Source organism: Entelurus aequoreus, linkage group LG02 (genome assembly GCF_033978785.1).
Source record: "Entelurus aequoreus isolate RoL-2023_Sb linkage group LG02, RoL_Eaeq_v1.1, whole genome shotgun sequence".
In the NCBI taxonomy this organism is placed as follows: domain Eukaryota; kingdom Metazoa; phylum Chordata; class Actinopteri; order Syngnathiformes; family Syngnathidae; genus Entelurus; species Entelurus aequoreus.
This window is the reverse complement of record NC_084732.1, coordinates 16,774,780-16,792,808: the sequence shown is the minus strand read 5'-3', so window position 1 is coordinate 16,792,808 and position 18,029 is coordinate 16,774,780. Positions and strand designations below refer to the sequence as shown.

The 18,029-nt window shown below is 41.0% G+C and overlaps 1 protein-coding gene across 1 annotated transcript; it reads right to left on the bottom strand.

Moving 5' to 3' along the window:
• Window positions 1-1,266: 1,266 nt before the first annotated feature.
• tm2d3 (TM2 domain containing 3) lies at window positions 1,267-17,901 on the bottom strand. The gene is made up of 6 exons (XM_062023360.1): window positions 17,679-17,901; window positions 17,405-17,506; window positions 11,600-11,760; window positions 11,322-11,496; window positions 10,529-10,604; window positions 1,267-6,538 (listed from the first exon to the last, which is right to left on the bottom strand). Exons 1-6 carry the CDS (start codon window positions 17,776-17,778, stop codon window positions 6,373-6,375), a joined length of 780 nt encoding a protein of 259 aa, XP_061879344.1. The 5' UTR covers window positions 17,779-17,901; the 3' UTR covers window positions 1,267-6,372.
• Between the last annotated feature and the right edge of the window lie 128 nt (window positions 17,902-18,029).

Genomic DNA, 18,029 nt, shown 5'->3' with positions numbered 1-18,029 from the left:
AGTTGCAATCTTTATCGTCGTTGTTCTATACTAAATCCTTTCAGCAAAAATATGGCAATATCGCGAAATGATCAAGTATGACACATAGAATAGATCTGCTATCCCCGTTTAAATAAAAAAAATTCATTTCAGTAGGCCTTTAAGTTGTTCAACAGTCCGGGGGTCTCCGTTGTGGTATTTTAGGCTTCATAATGCGCCACACATTTTCAATGGGAGACAGGTCTGGACTACAGGCAGGCCAGTCTAGTACCCACACTATTTTACTATGAAGCCACGCTGTTGTAACACCTGGCTTGGCATTGTCTTGCTGAAATAAGCAGGGGCGTCCATGATAACGTTGCTTGGATGGCAGCATATGTTGCTCCAAAACCTGTATGTACCTTTCAGCATTAATGGTGCCTTCACAGATGTGTAAGTTACCCATGCCTTGGGCACTAATACACCCCCATACCATCACAGATGCTGGCTTTTCAACTTTGCGCCTAGAACAATCCGCATGGTTCTTTTCCTCTTTGGTCCAGAGGACACGACATCCACAGTTTCCAACAACAATTTGAAATATGCACTCGTCAGACCACAGAACACTTTTCCACTTTGCATCAGTCCATCTTAGATTAACTCGGGCCCAGCGGAGCCGGCTGCGTTTCTGGGTGTTGTTGATAAATGGCTTTGGCTTTGCATAGTAGAGTTTTAACTTGCACTTACAGATGTAGCGACGGACTGCAGTTACTGACAGTGGTTTTCTGAAGTGTTCCTGAGCCCATGTGGTGATATCCTTTACACACTGATGTTTATTACGCTTACGTGCAGTGATTTCTCCAGATTCTCTGAACCTTTTGATGATATTACGGACTGTAGATGGTGAAATCCCTAAATTCCTTGCAATAGCTGGTTGAGAAATGTTGTTCTTAAACAATTTGCTCAGGCATTTGTTCACAAAGTGGTGACCCTCGCCCCATCCTTGTTTGTGAAGGACTGAGCATTTCATGGAAGCTGCTTTTTATACCCAATCATGGCACCCACCTGTTCCCAATTAGCCTGTTCACCTGTGGCATGTTCCAAATAAGTGTTTGACGAGCATTCCTCAACTTTCTCAGTCTCTTTTGCCACTCGTGCCAGCTTTTTTGAAACATGTCGCAGGCATCAAATTCCAAATGAGCTGATATTTGCAAAATTTAACAAAGTTTTCCAGTTCGAACGTTAAATATCTTGTCTTTGCAGTCTATTCAATTGAATATAGGTTGGAAATGATTTGCAAGTCATTGTATTCTGTTTTTATTTACCATTTACACAAGGAGCCTACTTCACTGGTTTTGGGGTTTGTACTAATGTGTCAGCTCTAATGTGTGTCACTTACAGCTCACAACTTACAACAGCATGCAAGCCTGCAGAGAAGTTAGGAAGAAAAAAAAAAGGGAACATGAGTCTCCTTCTCAGTTCAGGAAGGACCAACAATTTCATCAGGCAGAAGGAGGGCGGGGTGGAGGGGATGGTTATGTCTGGCCTTCAGCCAGCTGCGTCAAGCTTGAGGAACTAGAATCCGGGTGGAGGAATATGGCCTGAGCACAGCAGCCAATTGGAAGGCACTACTTGTCGGCGTGCGTGTTCCCTCCCCTTCTTGTTATTTATGTAACATCATTCTCCGAGGTTCGTTTGGGACGCCGCCGTTGTTTTGGCCGTCGCTCACCGCGGTGGACGTGCCAAACCTTCATCACAATGACCTCATCTAATAATAAGACTTTTCAATTCCTGTCACAGGCCAAGTAGACGCACACCAACACAACGTGTTCAAGTGCGTCAGTGATAATGTGTGTAATGGCACTTGCCAGGACATTTTTAGGCAGGTGTTGGCATCTGTAAAGCTGGAAGCAGGGGGAGAAAAAGCTATCAAACATTGCAACAGCAATATTTACCGTATTTTTCGGACTATAAGTCGCCCCGGAGTATAAGTCACACCGGCCGAAAATGCATAATAAAGAAGGAAAAAAACATATAAGTCGCATTTTGGGGGGAAATTTATTTGATAAAACCCAACACCAAGAATAGACATTTGAAAGGCAATTTAAAATAAAGAATAGTGAACAACAGGCTGAATAAGTGTACGTTATATGACGCATAAATAACCAACTGAGAACGTGCCTGGTATGTTAACGTAACATATTATGGTAAGAGTCATTCAAATAACTCTAACATATAGAACATGCTATACGTTTACCAAACAATCTGTCACTCCTAATCGCTAAATCCCATGAAATCTTATACGTCTAGTCTCTTACGTCAGTGGTCCCCAACCTTTTTGTAACTGCGGACCGGTCAACGCTTGAAAATTTGTCCCACGTGGTGGTGGGGGGTGGAGGGGGGTATGGTATTTTTTTTTTTTGTCATAAAAAAATACAATCATGCGTGCTTACGTACTGTATCCCTGCAGACTGTATTGATATATAATGTAGGAACCAGAAATATCAATAACAGAAAGAAACAACCCTTTTGTGTGAATGAGTGTGAATGAGTGTAAATGGGGGAGGGAGTTTTTTTGGGTTGGTGCACTAATTGTAAGTGTATCTTGTGTTTTTTATGTTGATTTAATAAAAAAAATTTTAAAAAAATATTTTATATATATTTTTTTTATTTCTTGTGTAGCAATCGATCCCCGGTGGTTGGGGACCACTGGTTTAATGCATCCAGCGGGGCATCACAACAAAATTAGGCATAATAATGTGTTAATTCCACGACTGTATATATCGGTATCGGTTGATATCGGAATCGGTAATACCGGTAAGAGTTGGAAAATATCGGAATATCGGCAAAAAAGCCATTATCGGACGTCTCTAATAACATCTAACAAAAAGTCTCATCAATAATGAATTGATTCATGCAGAGCGACAGTAAACTGAACAAAAACAGACCCAAGGCTACCCATTTTGACAACCTTGGCATAAAATTCACTTCCGCAAAGAAAATGACTAAAAATTCAAATCATCCATTTCCCATCCATCCATTTTCTACGCTTTTTTTTTTTTTTTAATTTTATTTAAATAACTCAGAATAATGCCATTTACAGTGTTTCAAACAAAGTAAATAAAGGGTCCTGTAGTGAGAGTCGGTGCTCTGAATGTCACATCCTCTGATATCATCAGTCACCTACCTACTTATGTGACACTGTTGTGTAATACAAATATGCACACAGTCAGAGATGATAAGTCAGCCGACAAGGTTGGCGTTGCCGTTCCAACAATATGTTACTTTTGGCCAACCCCAACCGCAGAAATATGACTCAAATTTACAGAAGGTGAGTTTTTCCTCAAACTGTTTGGCCTTGGCGGAGGTCTTAGAGCAGGGGTGTCCAAACTCATTTCAGCGAGGGGCCGCATAAATAAAATTAAGGATAGTGAAACCACGTTGATACATTAAAGATACTAAAACAGATATAATATTGGTCAGTCAACATATGCTAAGCGAGCTGAACAAAAAAATCAAAATCTTAGCTTTGTGTTATCGGTAGCAAAGCATATTCAATGTAATTTTGCCTAAAATTAAGAATTTTAACATGCTAACATTAGTGTGCAAACTTTTTTTTAATGCAAATTTTGCAGCCAAACACCTCAGAGTCATATGACTTGGTACTTGACACATGCTAACAGTTAGCATGCTAATGTTAATATTCTAGCATGCTATCTTTTTTTAGCCAATTTTGCAGATAAACACCTCAGAGTCATAGGACTTGGTACTTGACACATGCTAACGGTTAGCATGCTAATGTTAATATTCTAGCATGCTATCTATTTTAGCAAATTTTGCAGTCAAACACCTCAGTGGCATATGACTTGGTACTTGACACATGCTAACAGTTAGCATGCTAATATTTAAATTTTAGCATGCTATCTTTTTTTAGCCAATTTTGCAGATAAACACCTCAGAGTCATAGGACTTGGTACTTGACACATGCTAACAGTTAGCATGCTAATGTTAATATTCTAGCATGCTATCTATTTTAGCCAATTTTGCAGATACTTCGTACTTCACACATGCTAACTGTTAACATGTTAATGTTAGCAATCTAACATATCATTAGGATGCTAACTTTTTTAGCCAATTTTGCAGCCTAACACCTAACAGGCATACAACTTGGTACTTAATATACGCCAACTGTTAGCATGTTAGTTATTATTATAACTTTTTAAGCCAATTTTGCAGCCGAACAGCTCAGAGTCATATAACTTGGTACTTGATATATGCTAACTGTTGGTATGTTAACAGTTAGCACGCTAACTTTTTAAACTTATTTTAAATACGTACGCTTCATAGTCATATGACTTGGTGGTTGATGCATTCTAACTGTTAGCATGCTAACATTAGAGTTTAAGTTCAGCTTACGTATTTCAGTGGCTTGCATGTCTGCTAACTGTTAGCATGCTAACATTAGCAATCTAGCCTAATATCATTAGCATGCTAACTTGTTTAGCCAATTTTGCAGCCGAACAGATCAGAGTCACTTAACTTGGTACTTGATATATGCTAATTGTTAAAATGTTAACAGTTAGCATGCTAACTTTTGAAGCTAATTTTACATGTGTACGCTTCATAGTCATATGACTTGGTACTCAACACATTCTGACTGTTAGCATGCTAACTTTAGCATTTAAGTTTGGCTTACGCCAGGGGTGTCAAACGTACGGCCCGAGGGCCAGATCAGGCCCGCGAACAGGTTTTTTCGGGCCAGTTTGCCAAGTATAAAAATCATCCTGAAATTTTTGAATGGAAGAAACAGCTGTTCTAAAAGTGTCCACTGGATGTCGCAATAGCAATTCTTTGTATCTTTGTAGATGATGCTACATATGTACAAAATAAACCACATGATGTTAGTATATCAGAGGAAAATGATCAAACTACATAAATAACATACTGTAATTTAATTTTGATATACATTTTTTTATCTTGATAGATTGAAAATTAACACCAATGAGTTGACTGATGAACATTATCACATAATTTATTCAAAAAATATAAATAACGACAAATAAAGTGTATATACCATATTTTTCGGACTATAAGTCGCTCCGGAGTATAAATCGCACCGGCCGAAAATGCATAATAAAGAAGGAAAAAGACATATATAAGTCACACTGGAGTATAAGTCGCATTTTTTGGGGAAATGTATTTGATAAAACCCAACACCAAGAATAGACATTTGAAAGGCAATTTAAAATAAATAAAGAATAGTAAACAACAGGCTGAATAAGTGTACGTTATATGAGGCATAAATAACCAACTGAGAACGTGCCTGGTATGTTAACGTAACATATTATGGTAAGAGTCATTCAAATAACTATAACATATAGAACATGCTATACGTTTACCAAACAATCTGTCACTCCTAATCGCTAAATCCCATGAAATCTTATACGTCTAGTCTCTTACGGGAATGAGCTAAATAATATTTGATATTTTACGGTAATGTGTTAATAATTTCACATATAAGTTGCTCCTGAGTTTAAGTCGCACCCCCGCCAAACTATGAAAAAAACTGCAACTTATAGTCCGAAAAATACGGTACAACAGGTGATTAAAAAAAACAACAACAACAACATTAGGATTTGTACAGTTTTAGAGTGTGCTTGTTGTATTTTTAGAAGTTGTCCTTATTTTTAAGTTATCGTGCCGTGATGTTACCAGTCTGGCCCACTTGGGAGTAGATTTTCCTCCATGTGGCCCCCACCTAAAATGAGTTTGACACACCTGGCTTACGCATTTAAGTGCCTTGCAGATTTCAGCATTCACATGCAATTTCACCCAAAATGGCATATTTCTGTTTTTTAGTGCAGTGTTCATATTTTGTCTTTAGAAGAAGTTGCGGGCCAATAAAAAAACAAAAACAAATGGCCCCTGGGCCACACTTTGGACACCCCCTGTCTTAGAGTAATGCTCTTACAGTTGTGGCCTGAACTACTTTCTAATATGTAATGTTGTCACTGCAGTACAGTATTAGTTCCCGTCAAGCCCCCACCAGTTTACCGTGAAGTAGGAAAGAAGAAACAACCATTGTTCAGGAGTGGACGCGCACTCCACTGCGAGTCAACGCTATCAGAAAGCGAACTCCCGCACGATGTCCTCGCAGGTTCCTGGTGGCGACCCACCGCTCCTTTTACACCAGGAGGCGGCGGCTGTAAACGTGATTGATCCGGCACGTGTGTGGGCAGAGTCATCCTCGGGTGTGAGGAAGAAAACACCTCCTGACTGCTAGCAGATGGGATGGGGCCGCCGGGGCGCGCAAAGAACACGGCGCCGGGGAAGATCTTCGGTCCTTGAGAGTGCACAGACCGTGCCAGCCACATGTCCACCGTTTCTTTCCGTGTATTCTTGACTTATTCTTCTTCAGATGTAGAGAGAGCCGTCGGCGGGTCCCACGTAACCCACGCCGATGAGAAGAACGTCTATTAACGTCCAAATGCCCAGGCCTCCAAAGCTGAACAGCTTGCCCAGACCCTCTCGCCACTGGCCCAGGTAGAAGCGGTCCGCCCCAAAACCACCCAGTGTGATGCTACGTAGAGCAGAGAGGATAAAACACATCAGCGCCTTGATGCTTGTCGCTGGCACTCACATTTTACTTAATTTATCTTAGACATTTAACTCACATTAAAAGTCACTTATTCTCCTTCATGTCTTTAACCAATTTTAAATGGAGTGTCAGAGGTTCCACGTTGGTGTATTGTCCAAAATCTAGCCTTTGTGCTGGGATTTAGACAGTTTTGAAGTTGTGTGTGTCTGTGCTAGTGTTGTCCCGATACCAATATTTATATATATATATATATATATATATATATATATATATATATATATATATATATATATATATATATATATATATATACAGTATATATATATCATAAATATAATATATATATACACTACCGTTCAAAAGTTTGGGGTCACATTGAAATGTCCTTATTTTTGAAGGAAAAGCACTGTACTTTTCAATGAAGATAACTTTAAACTAGTCTTAACTTTAAAGAAATACACTCTATACATTGCTAATGTGGTAAATGACTATTCTAGCTGCAAATGTCTGGTTTTTGGTGCAATATCTACATAGGTGTATAGAGGCCCATTTCCAGCAACTATCACTCCAGTGTTCTAATGGTACAATGTGTTTGCTCATTGGCTCAGAAGGCTAATTGATGATTAGAAAACCCTTGTGCAATCATGTTCACACATCTGAAAACAGTTTAGCTCGTTACAGAAGCTACAAAACTAATGTGAACAGCCTCTCTGGAGCCAAACTCGACCAAATCAGAGAAATGTTCCTCAACACGAAGGTAAAAATCTTGTGTTTCTCTGAAACCAAATTTGATCAAAGTATTTCTGACTCAGAGATAGAAATAGAAAACTTTTCGGTTATCAGAAAGGACAGGAATAAACACGGGGCGTTTGTATGTATATTCACCAAGATATTAAATACATAACTCGCACTGATCTTAACCACAATGACCTGGAATCTGTGTGGGCGGAAATCAAATTTAAAAACGCTAAGCCGGTACTAATAGGGACTGTTTATAGACCCCCTAATCAGAGTGATTTCTATGGGGTTTTGGAAGAATGCTTGGCGGGGACAGACAACGTGGAGAAAATTATAACTGGGGATCTGAACACAGATATTCAACGCAAAGATGCGCCTGTCTTCGGATCCTTCAGCAAGTTTTGTAATCTGCACGGTCTTTCCCAGCTAATAGCGCTACCTACAAGGGTGTGTGATTCCACCCAATCAACCATAGATCTCATTCTCACTTCAGACCGGCCTAAAATAAAAAATAGTGGGGTCATGATCTGTGGTCTTAGCGACCACTATCTAACCTTCTGCACCCGCAAAATAGCTAAACCTAAAGCCAATGGCCACATAACAGCCCAATCCAGATCCCTCAAAAAATACTCCAATGACAATTTCAATTTAAAATTAGATGAGTGGGACTGGTCCCCTGTCAAACATGAGGTGGACGCGGGCAAATACTGCGGCATGGTCATGCTGGACCTTCAGAAGGCCTTTGACACCGTTAACCACGCTATACTGTTGGATAAGCTCAGAGCAATCGGATTTAACAAAAACTCATGGAGCTGGATGCAATCTTACTTAGAGGGGAGGGAGCAGGTGGTAGAGGTGAACGGCACCGTGTCCCCCACCTCTCGGTGAGCTGTGGAGTCCCCCAAGGCAGTATATTGGGACCTTTACTGTTCCTAATATACATAAACGACATGTCATCGGCATGCGACTGTCAATTCTTTTTGTTTGCGGATGACTCTGCCTTGCTGGTATCCGGCAAGGACAAGTCACAGGTGGAGAAAATCCTCAGTGCTGAGCTCTGTAGAACTTGCACCTGGCTCGCTGACAACAAGCTATCCATACACTTGGGTAAAACAGAATTCATCCTGTTTGGGTACCACATCAACCTCAAGAAAGTCAATGACTTCACCATAAAAGTGGGTGATATTGTTATCACCAGGAAAGATGAGGTCACCTACCTAGGTTCCATTCTAGAGGCTAACCTTTCCTGTGATAAAATGGCAACCAAGGTAATCAAAAAGGTTAACCAACGAACGAGATTTCTCTACAGAATCTCCTCTCTGGTCAACAAAAGCACCTTGAGGATTCTGGCGGGAACTCTCGTTCAACCCTTTTTCGATTACGCATGCACCTCCTGGTACCCTAGCACATCCAAAACCCTCAAATCTAAACTCCAAACATCTCAGAACAAGCTCGTCAGGTTACTGCTAGACCTCCACCCCAGATCCCACCTCACTCCTACCCACTTCTCTAAAGTGGGCTGGCTCAAGGTGGAGGACAGAGTTAAACAACTAGCACTGAGCCTAGTCTATAAAATTCGCTACACCTCCCTGATACCGAAGTACATGTCAAACTACTTCCTTAACGTAAATGACCGCCATAACCACAACACCAGGGGGAGCTCCACTAACCACGTTAAACCCAAATTCCGAACTAACAAAGGTCTTAACTCATTCTCTTTCTATGCCACATCAATGTCTCGCTGCTGCTGCTACTACTACTACTACATGTCCATATCCTACATTCTGGTATCGTTTTATCAGCCCAGCCCTAACTTTGTCCACTTCTTACATATACACTGCAACTCTGTACTTGTCCAACATATTAGATGCCATATAATTATACACAACATGATATTAAAGAGCAGGACTGGACGATGCAAACATTAGCAACACTAGCATAGCTATGTTAGCTACTGTGCTAACATTACACTCACATTTTAACTGCAACATGTTGCTAGGTTAGCATATCTGCTGAAGATAAATTAAACGATCAAACTCACTGCTCTCACGTCTGTAGCGACTGATGGTTTGTGAAATGAGTTTATTTTAAGATGTGTAGCGAAGCCTTCTTTGTTTTGGGTTTTTTTTTTTTACAAAGCTAGCCTCTGTGAAGTGTTAGGCAATTATATGAGGTGCAGGCTCACCTAGCTTGTAGCAAGAAGGGAGGTTATACTTTCATGATAGTATTTCCCATTTATTTATTTGTGACAACCCAGCATGAGCAAATTTAAATTAGAGATTTTTTAATAATAATAATAATAATAATAATAATAGATTTTATTTGTAAAAAGCACTTTACATTGAGCAAACAACCTCAAAGTGCTACAGTGTATTAAAAAATAAAAATAATAAAAAGATAATAAAAATAAAAACTAGAACAGCCTAATAGCTAGAACTAGTATGCATATATCTATAAAAAGGCTTTTTTTTTTTTTTTTTTAAATAAGGGTTTTTAAGCCTTTTTTAAAAGCATCCACAGTCTGTGGTGCACTCAGGTGGTCAGCGAGAGCGTTCCACAGACTGGGAGCGGCGGAAAGCCCAGTCTCCCATAGTTCGTAGCTTTTTCCCACGTTTGGTTCTCATAAACACTGTACGGACACATAACACTGCTCATTACATCATTTAAAACTTAGTTTTGCATACTGTAATAAGGGACCTTTAATAAACAATGAGGTCATTAACTATCAACTTTATGTTTTGCTATTTGGACTAACTCACACTGTTGTACAGTATAAACAAACAACATTTAGGGGATGGCGTGGCGCAGTTGGGAGCGTGGCCGTGCCAGCAACCTGAGGATTCCTGGTTCAATCCCCACCTTCTACCAACTTCGTCACGTCCGTTGTGTCCTTGGGCAAGACACTTCACCCTTGTTCCTGATGGGTCGTGGTTAGGGCCTCGAATGGCAGCTCCCGCCATCAATGTGTGAATGTGTGTGAATGGGTGAATGTGGACATAGTGTCAAAGCGCTTTGAGTACCTTGAAGGTAGAAAAGCGCTATACAAGTACAACCCATTTATCATTTATTTATCATTTTTAAAGGCGATTAAGGTTTTATGAAGGCAACAGATTAAGCTGAAAAACTCCAAATGATATCTGCTGACGACTAAGCACCACAACAACAGTTAAAATGTATTAATTTCCCTTTTTCTGGCTTGAAAGTGATATTAGATAACAAAACATATGTTTTTACCTGAGCGCCAGTGCTGTGGACCACTTGTATCCTCCAGTCCAGTTGCAAAATAACCGCTTCTGAAAATGTCTTTTACCTACAAAGAAAAAAACAATAATGCATTTTGTATTTACTTTGTCGGTGCAGAACGTTTGCTCATAAAGAGAGGGAAATACGAGGTGGTGTGGCTTAATGGAGGAGAAAAGACGTATGCCCGACACACTCGATTGGACTGTGGACCAGCTCTATACTCTCGGCAGGGTCCTCTTTAATACATGTAATTAATTGCTAAGGTAAGTAATTAGTGTGTTGCTTTAAAAAAAACATTAAGATATCTGGCATATGCAGTTTAGACGTTTCATGAGACACAGAGTGTGTGTATTTGCCTTAGCACAAACTCGCAGTTTGCAGGTCTGTTGAATCTGTTTACTGGATTATGTTAGCGCTACCTAGCTTTGATGGCTGTAGTCTCCTTGTGCACAAATGGGGTATTGTGGGATTGCAAGCTTCCCACTTCAGTCATAGATTGGTTGTTCATTATTCCCTCCAAGTAGTAGTGTGTGTGTGTACTATGTTGTTTGCTGTGTGATGTTGCATCATTCTAAGTTCGATTTAGTGTGGTGCTGGTTGTAGCGTTCATTAGTAAAAAGATATTTCCTGCATTCTGACGCTATCTTGTTGACATACAACCACATCAAAAGTGGCGTGCCACGTTACAACAAACATCTCACGAACGGCGTTGTAACGTGCGTAAAAGTAATGAATTACTCATTACTAGTAAAATGAACAATGTTATTTGGAACACTGTCCATACCTAAACAGTGTACGTGGTCCAGGACGTCGCAGGTGGCATTGTAGCGCTGTCGGGGGCAGGCCACTGTCATGCAGGTGGTGGAGTTGGAGCAGCGGTACTGCGACGGATCCAGTTGCCAGCAGAACTGACAGGTGATGGACAGGGAGAAGTCGGTCTGCTGCTGGCCCGACTCGCCCTGCAAAAACGCCGACGTGATGTCACAGGAACGAAAACGGCCCGTGTGAAGCGACAGTACTTGCCGGTTGAAAGTAAGTTCAAAGAACAATGGTGGCACTCACCACACAGTGAACCCCTTTTTTGGCCTGACAGGTGAAGGACGCTGGTTTCCCGTAGGTGCAATTATGCTGGTAATTGCAGTTGATGCAATCAGCTGGCAAGCGCCTGCACAAACCCCCGCTGGGACATTTGGAGGCGTGGCTCTCGTCGTCAGCAGGAGAGGCTGAAAATACAAACCAAAAGAATACAATCAAAATTAGTTCCTAATCAAGGTTCAAGGTGCTTTTATTATTGTCCATTCTTTAACATGTACGATACATATAAGAACTGAAATTACGTTTTCGGCACAGTCCCACTAAGAGCAGACATACATTACAGGGAGACAAGAACAGGACCGCCGACGGGTCAGCCATTTACGGCGCCACTTAAAAAGGTGGGAAACAGGTGATAATGGGGAAGGGAGCAAGAGTAAAAAAATATTCAGTCAAAGGCTGGACTCCTGGAAAGGGGGTCCAGACTGAAGCCAAGGGGAAAAAAACTCATAGCCATAGCACACATAAACATGTTACATAAAATCACAACAACTTGCAACAGAGTGGAGGGAGTGGGAGCCACGGAGGCCGGCTGCAGCTAAAAAGCACTACAACAAGTGCTTGAAGTGAGATTACGCAAGTAACAGAAAGAGACACCCAGTCTCGTCTGATGCCTTTTTGTTTTACTTTATTGCCGGCGTAACACGCCAACAGCAGTCCTCATGTCCAACACAGCACACATATTTCATCACAACACTTTCCCATTAAGCACCATTTTTTTTTAGACTTTTATTAGTAGGTTGCACAGTGAAGTACATATTCCGTACAATTGACCACTAAATTGTAACACCCGAATAAGTTTTTCAACTTGTTTAAGTCGGGGTCCACTTAAATTGATTCATGATACAGATATATACTATCAGATATATACTATCATCATAATACAGTCGTCACACAAGATAATCATCAGGGTATATACATTGAATTATGTACATTATTTACAATCTGGGGTGTGGAGGGGTTAGGTTTGGTTGTTATCATCACTTCAGTCATCAACAATTGAGAACAGAGAAATGGACATTGAAACAGTGTAGGTCTGACTTGGTAGGATATGTACAGCAAGTAGTAGTAGTAGAAGAGAGCGAGAGAGAGCAGAAGGCATAAGAAAAAGTATCTATACTTGATTATTTACATTTAATTATTAATAATCCGGGGAGAGTGTTAGTTTAGGGTTGAAGTTGCCTGGAGGTGTACTTTTATTGCGGTTTTGAAGGAGGATAGAGATGCCCTTTCTTTTACACCTGTTGGGAGCGCATTCCAGTATAGTCAATACAGGCGAGATGCATTCACAAAGGCCAAAATTCAGAATATCACAAGCAGGTCGTTCTTTTTGGCACATTCTTTATGTTCTGTATTGCTGCGACAATTATGACAACTTGTTGCAGATTTGATTTCATGGGTTAGGGTTAGAGTTATTCAAAAATATCGATTCCAAATGTGAAAGATACCCATCCATACTGTTTAGAGGAACTTTTTACCACTTTTGAACGGAGTGAACTGTACATGAGATGTTTAGTTTAGTTTATTATTTCTTTGGTCAGTGGTCAACAAAATAAACAAACAGTTTTACATAAACAAACAGTTGTACATTCATAAATTAAAAATGTTGCAGACCGAAAGGGTGTAGGCTGAAGTTGAACACTTATTGCGCCTAACCCTATAAACAATGTCAAATACAAGATGAGCTTCCAAAAATTATGACATTTCCTTTGCACAACATATTATAAATACACTTTGTACACAACATAAACAATGTTCAATTATATACACAGTAAAGGCATGTGAAATATCCTTGTACACGTGTTAAACCTTTGTACCAATTAAAAACAAACAATTATACTTCCATTATTATTTATATCCCACATTTAGTTTTTAATTAACTTTGATCATAGTATTAACTACTGTGTTGATTCAAGAGTGATGGCATCTCTTGTACAGTACTTTATGTTCAATGACTTTACATGAATGCACCCTGTGTTTCTTGTCCTTAAAAGTACACACACTGTATCTTATTTAGAATCCGAAAGAAGAGGTACCACAAAATAGGCGAAGGGAGAAGAATGCCATGTTAATTTTCAGTTTCAATCCCCGGCAAGATGGCACAACCTCGGTGGACAAATGCATGCAGAGTGACAATTTTAGAGCTCGTCCTGACCTTATAAGCTAGGTTCACTTTCCCAGCGCTGGTATTGCTATTGTCAGTACTTCTTTTTTCTAGAATAAATGACCAAACTTCAATTCTCAATCAATCAATCAAAGTTTACTTATATAGCCCTATATCACGAGTGTCTCAAAGGGCTGCAATTCTAGTCACCTCTCATCATTTTAGACAGCCTTAGAACAAACGGATCTTTGTGGACTATTCCCTCATAACCAACTTGTTATGCAGCATTGTACTTACAACAGTTTTATAGACAAATTGCACTATTTATAGTCACGATGGATGCGCAAAATGTTCTTCTTTCTAGGGGTGGCGTAACTGAAAATAATTGAGAAGTACTGCATTAAAGTGTTCCTTCTGATGATGAGTTGATGTTCCAGAACTCTTTCATGCATGCATGAAACACTAACTTGTCAAGACCATCCTTGTCATATTATTTCATTTCCGTAACATTACCACATATTTTTATGGAAATACTAAAAAAATACTCTGAATAAATTATGGATGTTTTTCATGCAAACTGACGACTCTAATCCCATTTATCATTGCCACCAATGCCTTATGATAAGTATTCTGGAATGCCCTACAGTTTGAGATGCTAACTCAGAAGCATTTGTTTCCCCCAAGATGGTGCCGCTGTCATCCTTTTGTGTTGTTGATGTTTCCCTCTTGTTTTCAAGTGTTTTTTTTTTTTGGGGGGGGGGGGGGGTTCGGTACCCTTTGGGACTGTGTGACAAGGGGTGGCACTTTCGTGACTTCTGCGGTGCTTTTTTGTGAACTTTTGGATCTGCCTCCCGGGAGCCTTTTGGCCATGGAGACCAGCTGCTGGGTCTCTGCCACACCAGAGTCCGTTTGGAGAGACTGGAGGAGATGCGGACGAAGAGACAGGGCTGCGGAGTTGGCGCTGAGCGCCGGGACGAACAAGTTTCACAGTGTCTTGGCTGAATGAGCAGGTACCGGACACCTCGGGGTCCTTGGACGTATCCTCGCTCATCCATGCGGACTGGACACTGGCCGAGAGTTGGTGGGCGGCCGAGAGTGGAGTCGGCAATCTTGGTTGCTTTGTTGGGTCTGCTCCTGTCTCTGCCCATGCTCCCCAACCCCAGCAGACGATGGCGTGGAACACCGCATAGGCCACCATTGATTGATTGATTGAGACTTTTATTAGTAGATTGCACAGTACAGTAATATTCCGTACAATTGACCACTAAATGGTAACACACAAATACGTTTTTCAACTTGTTTAAGTCGGGTCCACGTTAATCATTTCATGGTGTAAATATATACTATCAGCATAATACAGTCATCACACAAGTTAATCATCAGAGTATATATATTGAATTATTTACATTATTCACAATCCGGGGGACGGGATGTGGAGGGAGTTGGGGCGGGGGGGTTACGTTTGGTTGATATCAGCACTTCAGTCATCAACAATAATATCATCTGAGAGATGGACATTGAAACAGTGTAGGTTTGACTTCGTAGGATATGTACAGCGAGCAGTGAACAGAGTGAGCTCAGAAAGCATAAGAACAAGTATCGTATTTTCCACACTATAAAGCGCACCTAAAAACCTCCAATTTTCTCAAAAGCTGCTTATACATGGACCAATATTGAGCCACAACAGGTCTCGCAACCCCAGCCTCTACTGTAGCGTCAATTCTATGCGCCTTATAATGCGGTGCGCCTTATACATGAACAAAGTTTTAAAATAGGCCATTCATTGAAGGTGCAGCTTATAATCCGGTGCGCCTTATACTGCGGAAAATACGGTATATACATTTGATTAATTACAATCCAGGGAGGTGGGATGTGGTGGGGGGAGGGTGTTAGTCTAGGGTTGTAGTTGCCTGGAGGTGTTCTTTTAGTGCGGTTTTGAGGGAGGATAGAGATGCACTTTCTTTTACACCTGTTGGGAGTGCATTCCATATTGACGTGGCATAGAAGGAGAATGAGTTAAGACCTTTGTTAGATCGAAATCTGGGTTTAACGTGGTTTGTGGAGCTCCGCCTGGTGTTGTGGTTATGGCGGTCATTTACATTATGGAAGTAGTTTGACATGTACTTCGGTATCAGGGAGGTGTAGCGAATTTTATAGACTAGACTCAGTGCAAGTTGCTTTACTCTGTCCTCCACCATTAGCCAGCCCACTTTGGAGAAGTGGGTAGGAGTGAGGTGTGATCTGGGGTGGAGGTCTAGAAGTAACCTGACTAGCTTGTTCTGGGATGTTTGGAGTCTAGATTTGAGGGTTTTGGAGGTGCTGGGGTACCAGGAGGTGCATGCCAGTGAATTACAGTTCTCTTTTATGTATTTTAAAATGTATGTCTCAACGTATTACTTTTTTTAAACTGCTCTGTGACATGTGCTGTTGACCTCTTGGCCAGGTCACTCTTGTGAAAGAGATCTTGATCTCAATGTAGGGCTGGGCGTATATCGCGGGTTTGTCTCTGTGCGATATAGAAAATTACTATATTGTGATATTCGAGTATACGTTCTCACGCAGTTGCTTTTAGCTGCGGGCATTACACTACAGGCTCTTCCCACTCCTTCTTGTGTCTCCTTCTCACAGACAGACAAGCGCACCTTCTTACACACGTCACATACGTATACGCCCTCGTGCAGCAAAGAGGTAGCAGCATGTGTAACGTTAGCTGTGATGCGAGTGGTAATACGAGAGAAAAGGTGCGAATCTGGTAACAAATGAAGGAATAATTAATTCCCCCGAAAAACAGCAGGGGGTCCATCGTCTGGCGGTGGTTTGGCTTCAGGTGGGAATATGTCGAACAGACAACCGTAATTTGTCAAGTGTGGGCAAAAACGTTGCTATAAAAAGTAGCATTACTGCTAATATGTAGCATTATTTGAAAAGTCACCTGCTAGAGAATGAGGAGTGCTTACTCCGCATGTCAACATCTCCGTTCGGTGCCACACGCCCACACCATCAAAATGCAGAGGCAAACATTTCCAGATCAACACCGTTTTAAAAAAAACTAGTGATTTTTTTAGTTGTGATTTCCTTCTCTGCATTAAAGTTTTAAAGTAGCATATATTAATGCAGCATGAAGAAGAATGTTTTAATGTATACACATAGAATCATCATACTGCTGTGATTATATGCATCAAGTGTTCATTCAAGGCTAAGGCAAAATATCGAGATATATACCGTGTATTGCGATATGGCCTTAAAATATTGCGATATTAAAAAAAGGTCATATCGCCGGGCCCTATCTCAATGGGTTTCTTATCTGGTTACATAAAGGTTCTATATGCGTAATCGAAAAAGGGTTGAATGAGAGTTCCCGCTAGAATCTTCATGGCGCTTTTGTTGACCAGAGAGGAGATTCTGTAGAGAAATCTTGTTCGTTGGCTGACCTTTTTGATTACCTTGGTTGTCATTTTATCACAGGAAAGATTAGCCTCTAGCATGGAACCTAGGTAGGTGACCTCATCTTTCCTGGTGACAACAATGTCACCCACAGATTGATTGATTGATCAAAACAACAAGCTTTCAGAAAGAGTTATGATATAAATTATTATTATAATAAGGAAAGTAGAGTTAGTGCAGGTAAGCTGGCAAAAAAAACATGTTTGATTTCCGGGATTGTTGTTTACCCGAAGCTGCAGCGGGCACCGCCGCGCTGGTGATGACTGGGCCATGCTGGGAGTCTCTGGTGTAGGGAGGCTCCTGGCCGACGTGAGGGGAGCTCAGGTATCCTGGCGGGCAAACATAGGACGTAAATATCGATTTGACACATTTGTTCAGTATAAACAGGAATGACTATAGATAGCGCTGCTAAGCTAGCGAGGTTGGAAGCTACTGTAGCGCGATAGACCGCGAAAGAGCAAGTGTATGTACACGTCAAACACAAACGACAAACAAACACACCTTGTACACGTTGTAGCACCAGGTCTGTACACAAAAGGAGAACGACCGCGTACGTTTTGAGGCATCGTCCCCGGTCAGGACGCCATTGTTGACAAGCCATCCTTCCTGGCTCCAGGCACTTCTTCTTCTCTGCTTTATTTTTTGCTCCTTGTTGATGAATGCGGCTCGTTAGCGCCGTCTGTGGTCATTACGCGCAACGGCACAATCAAGTCGGATGTTATCGTGCCGTGATTTTACCAGTCGGGCCCACTTGGGAGTAGATTTTTTTTCTCAGATCTAAAATGAGTTTGACACCCCTGTCTTATCCCAGTGGTTCTCAAATGGGGGTACGCGTACCCCTGGGGGTACTTG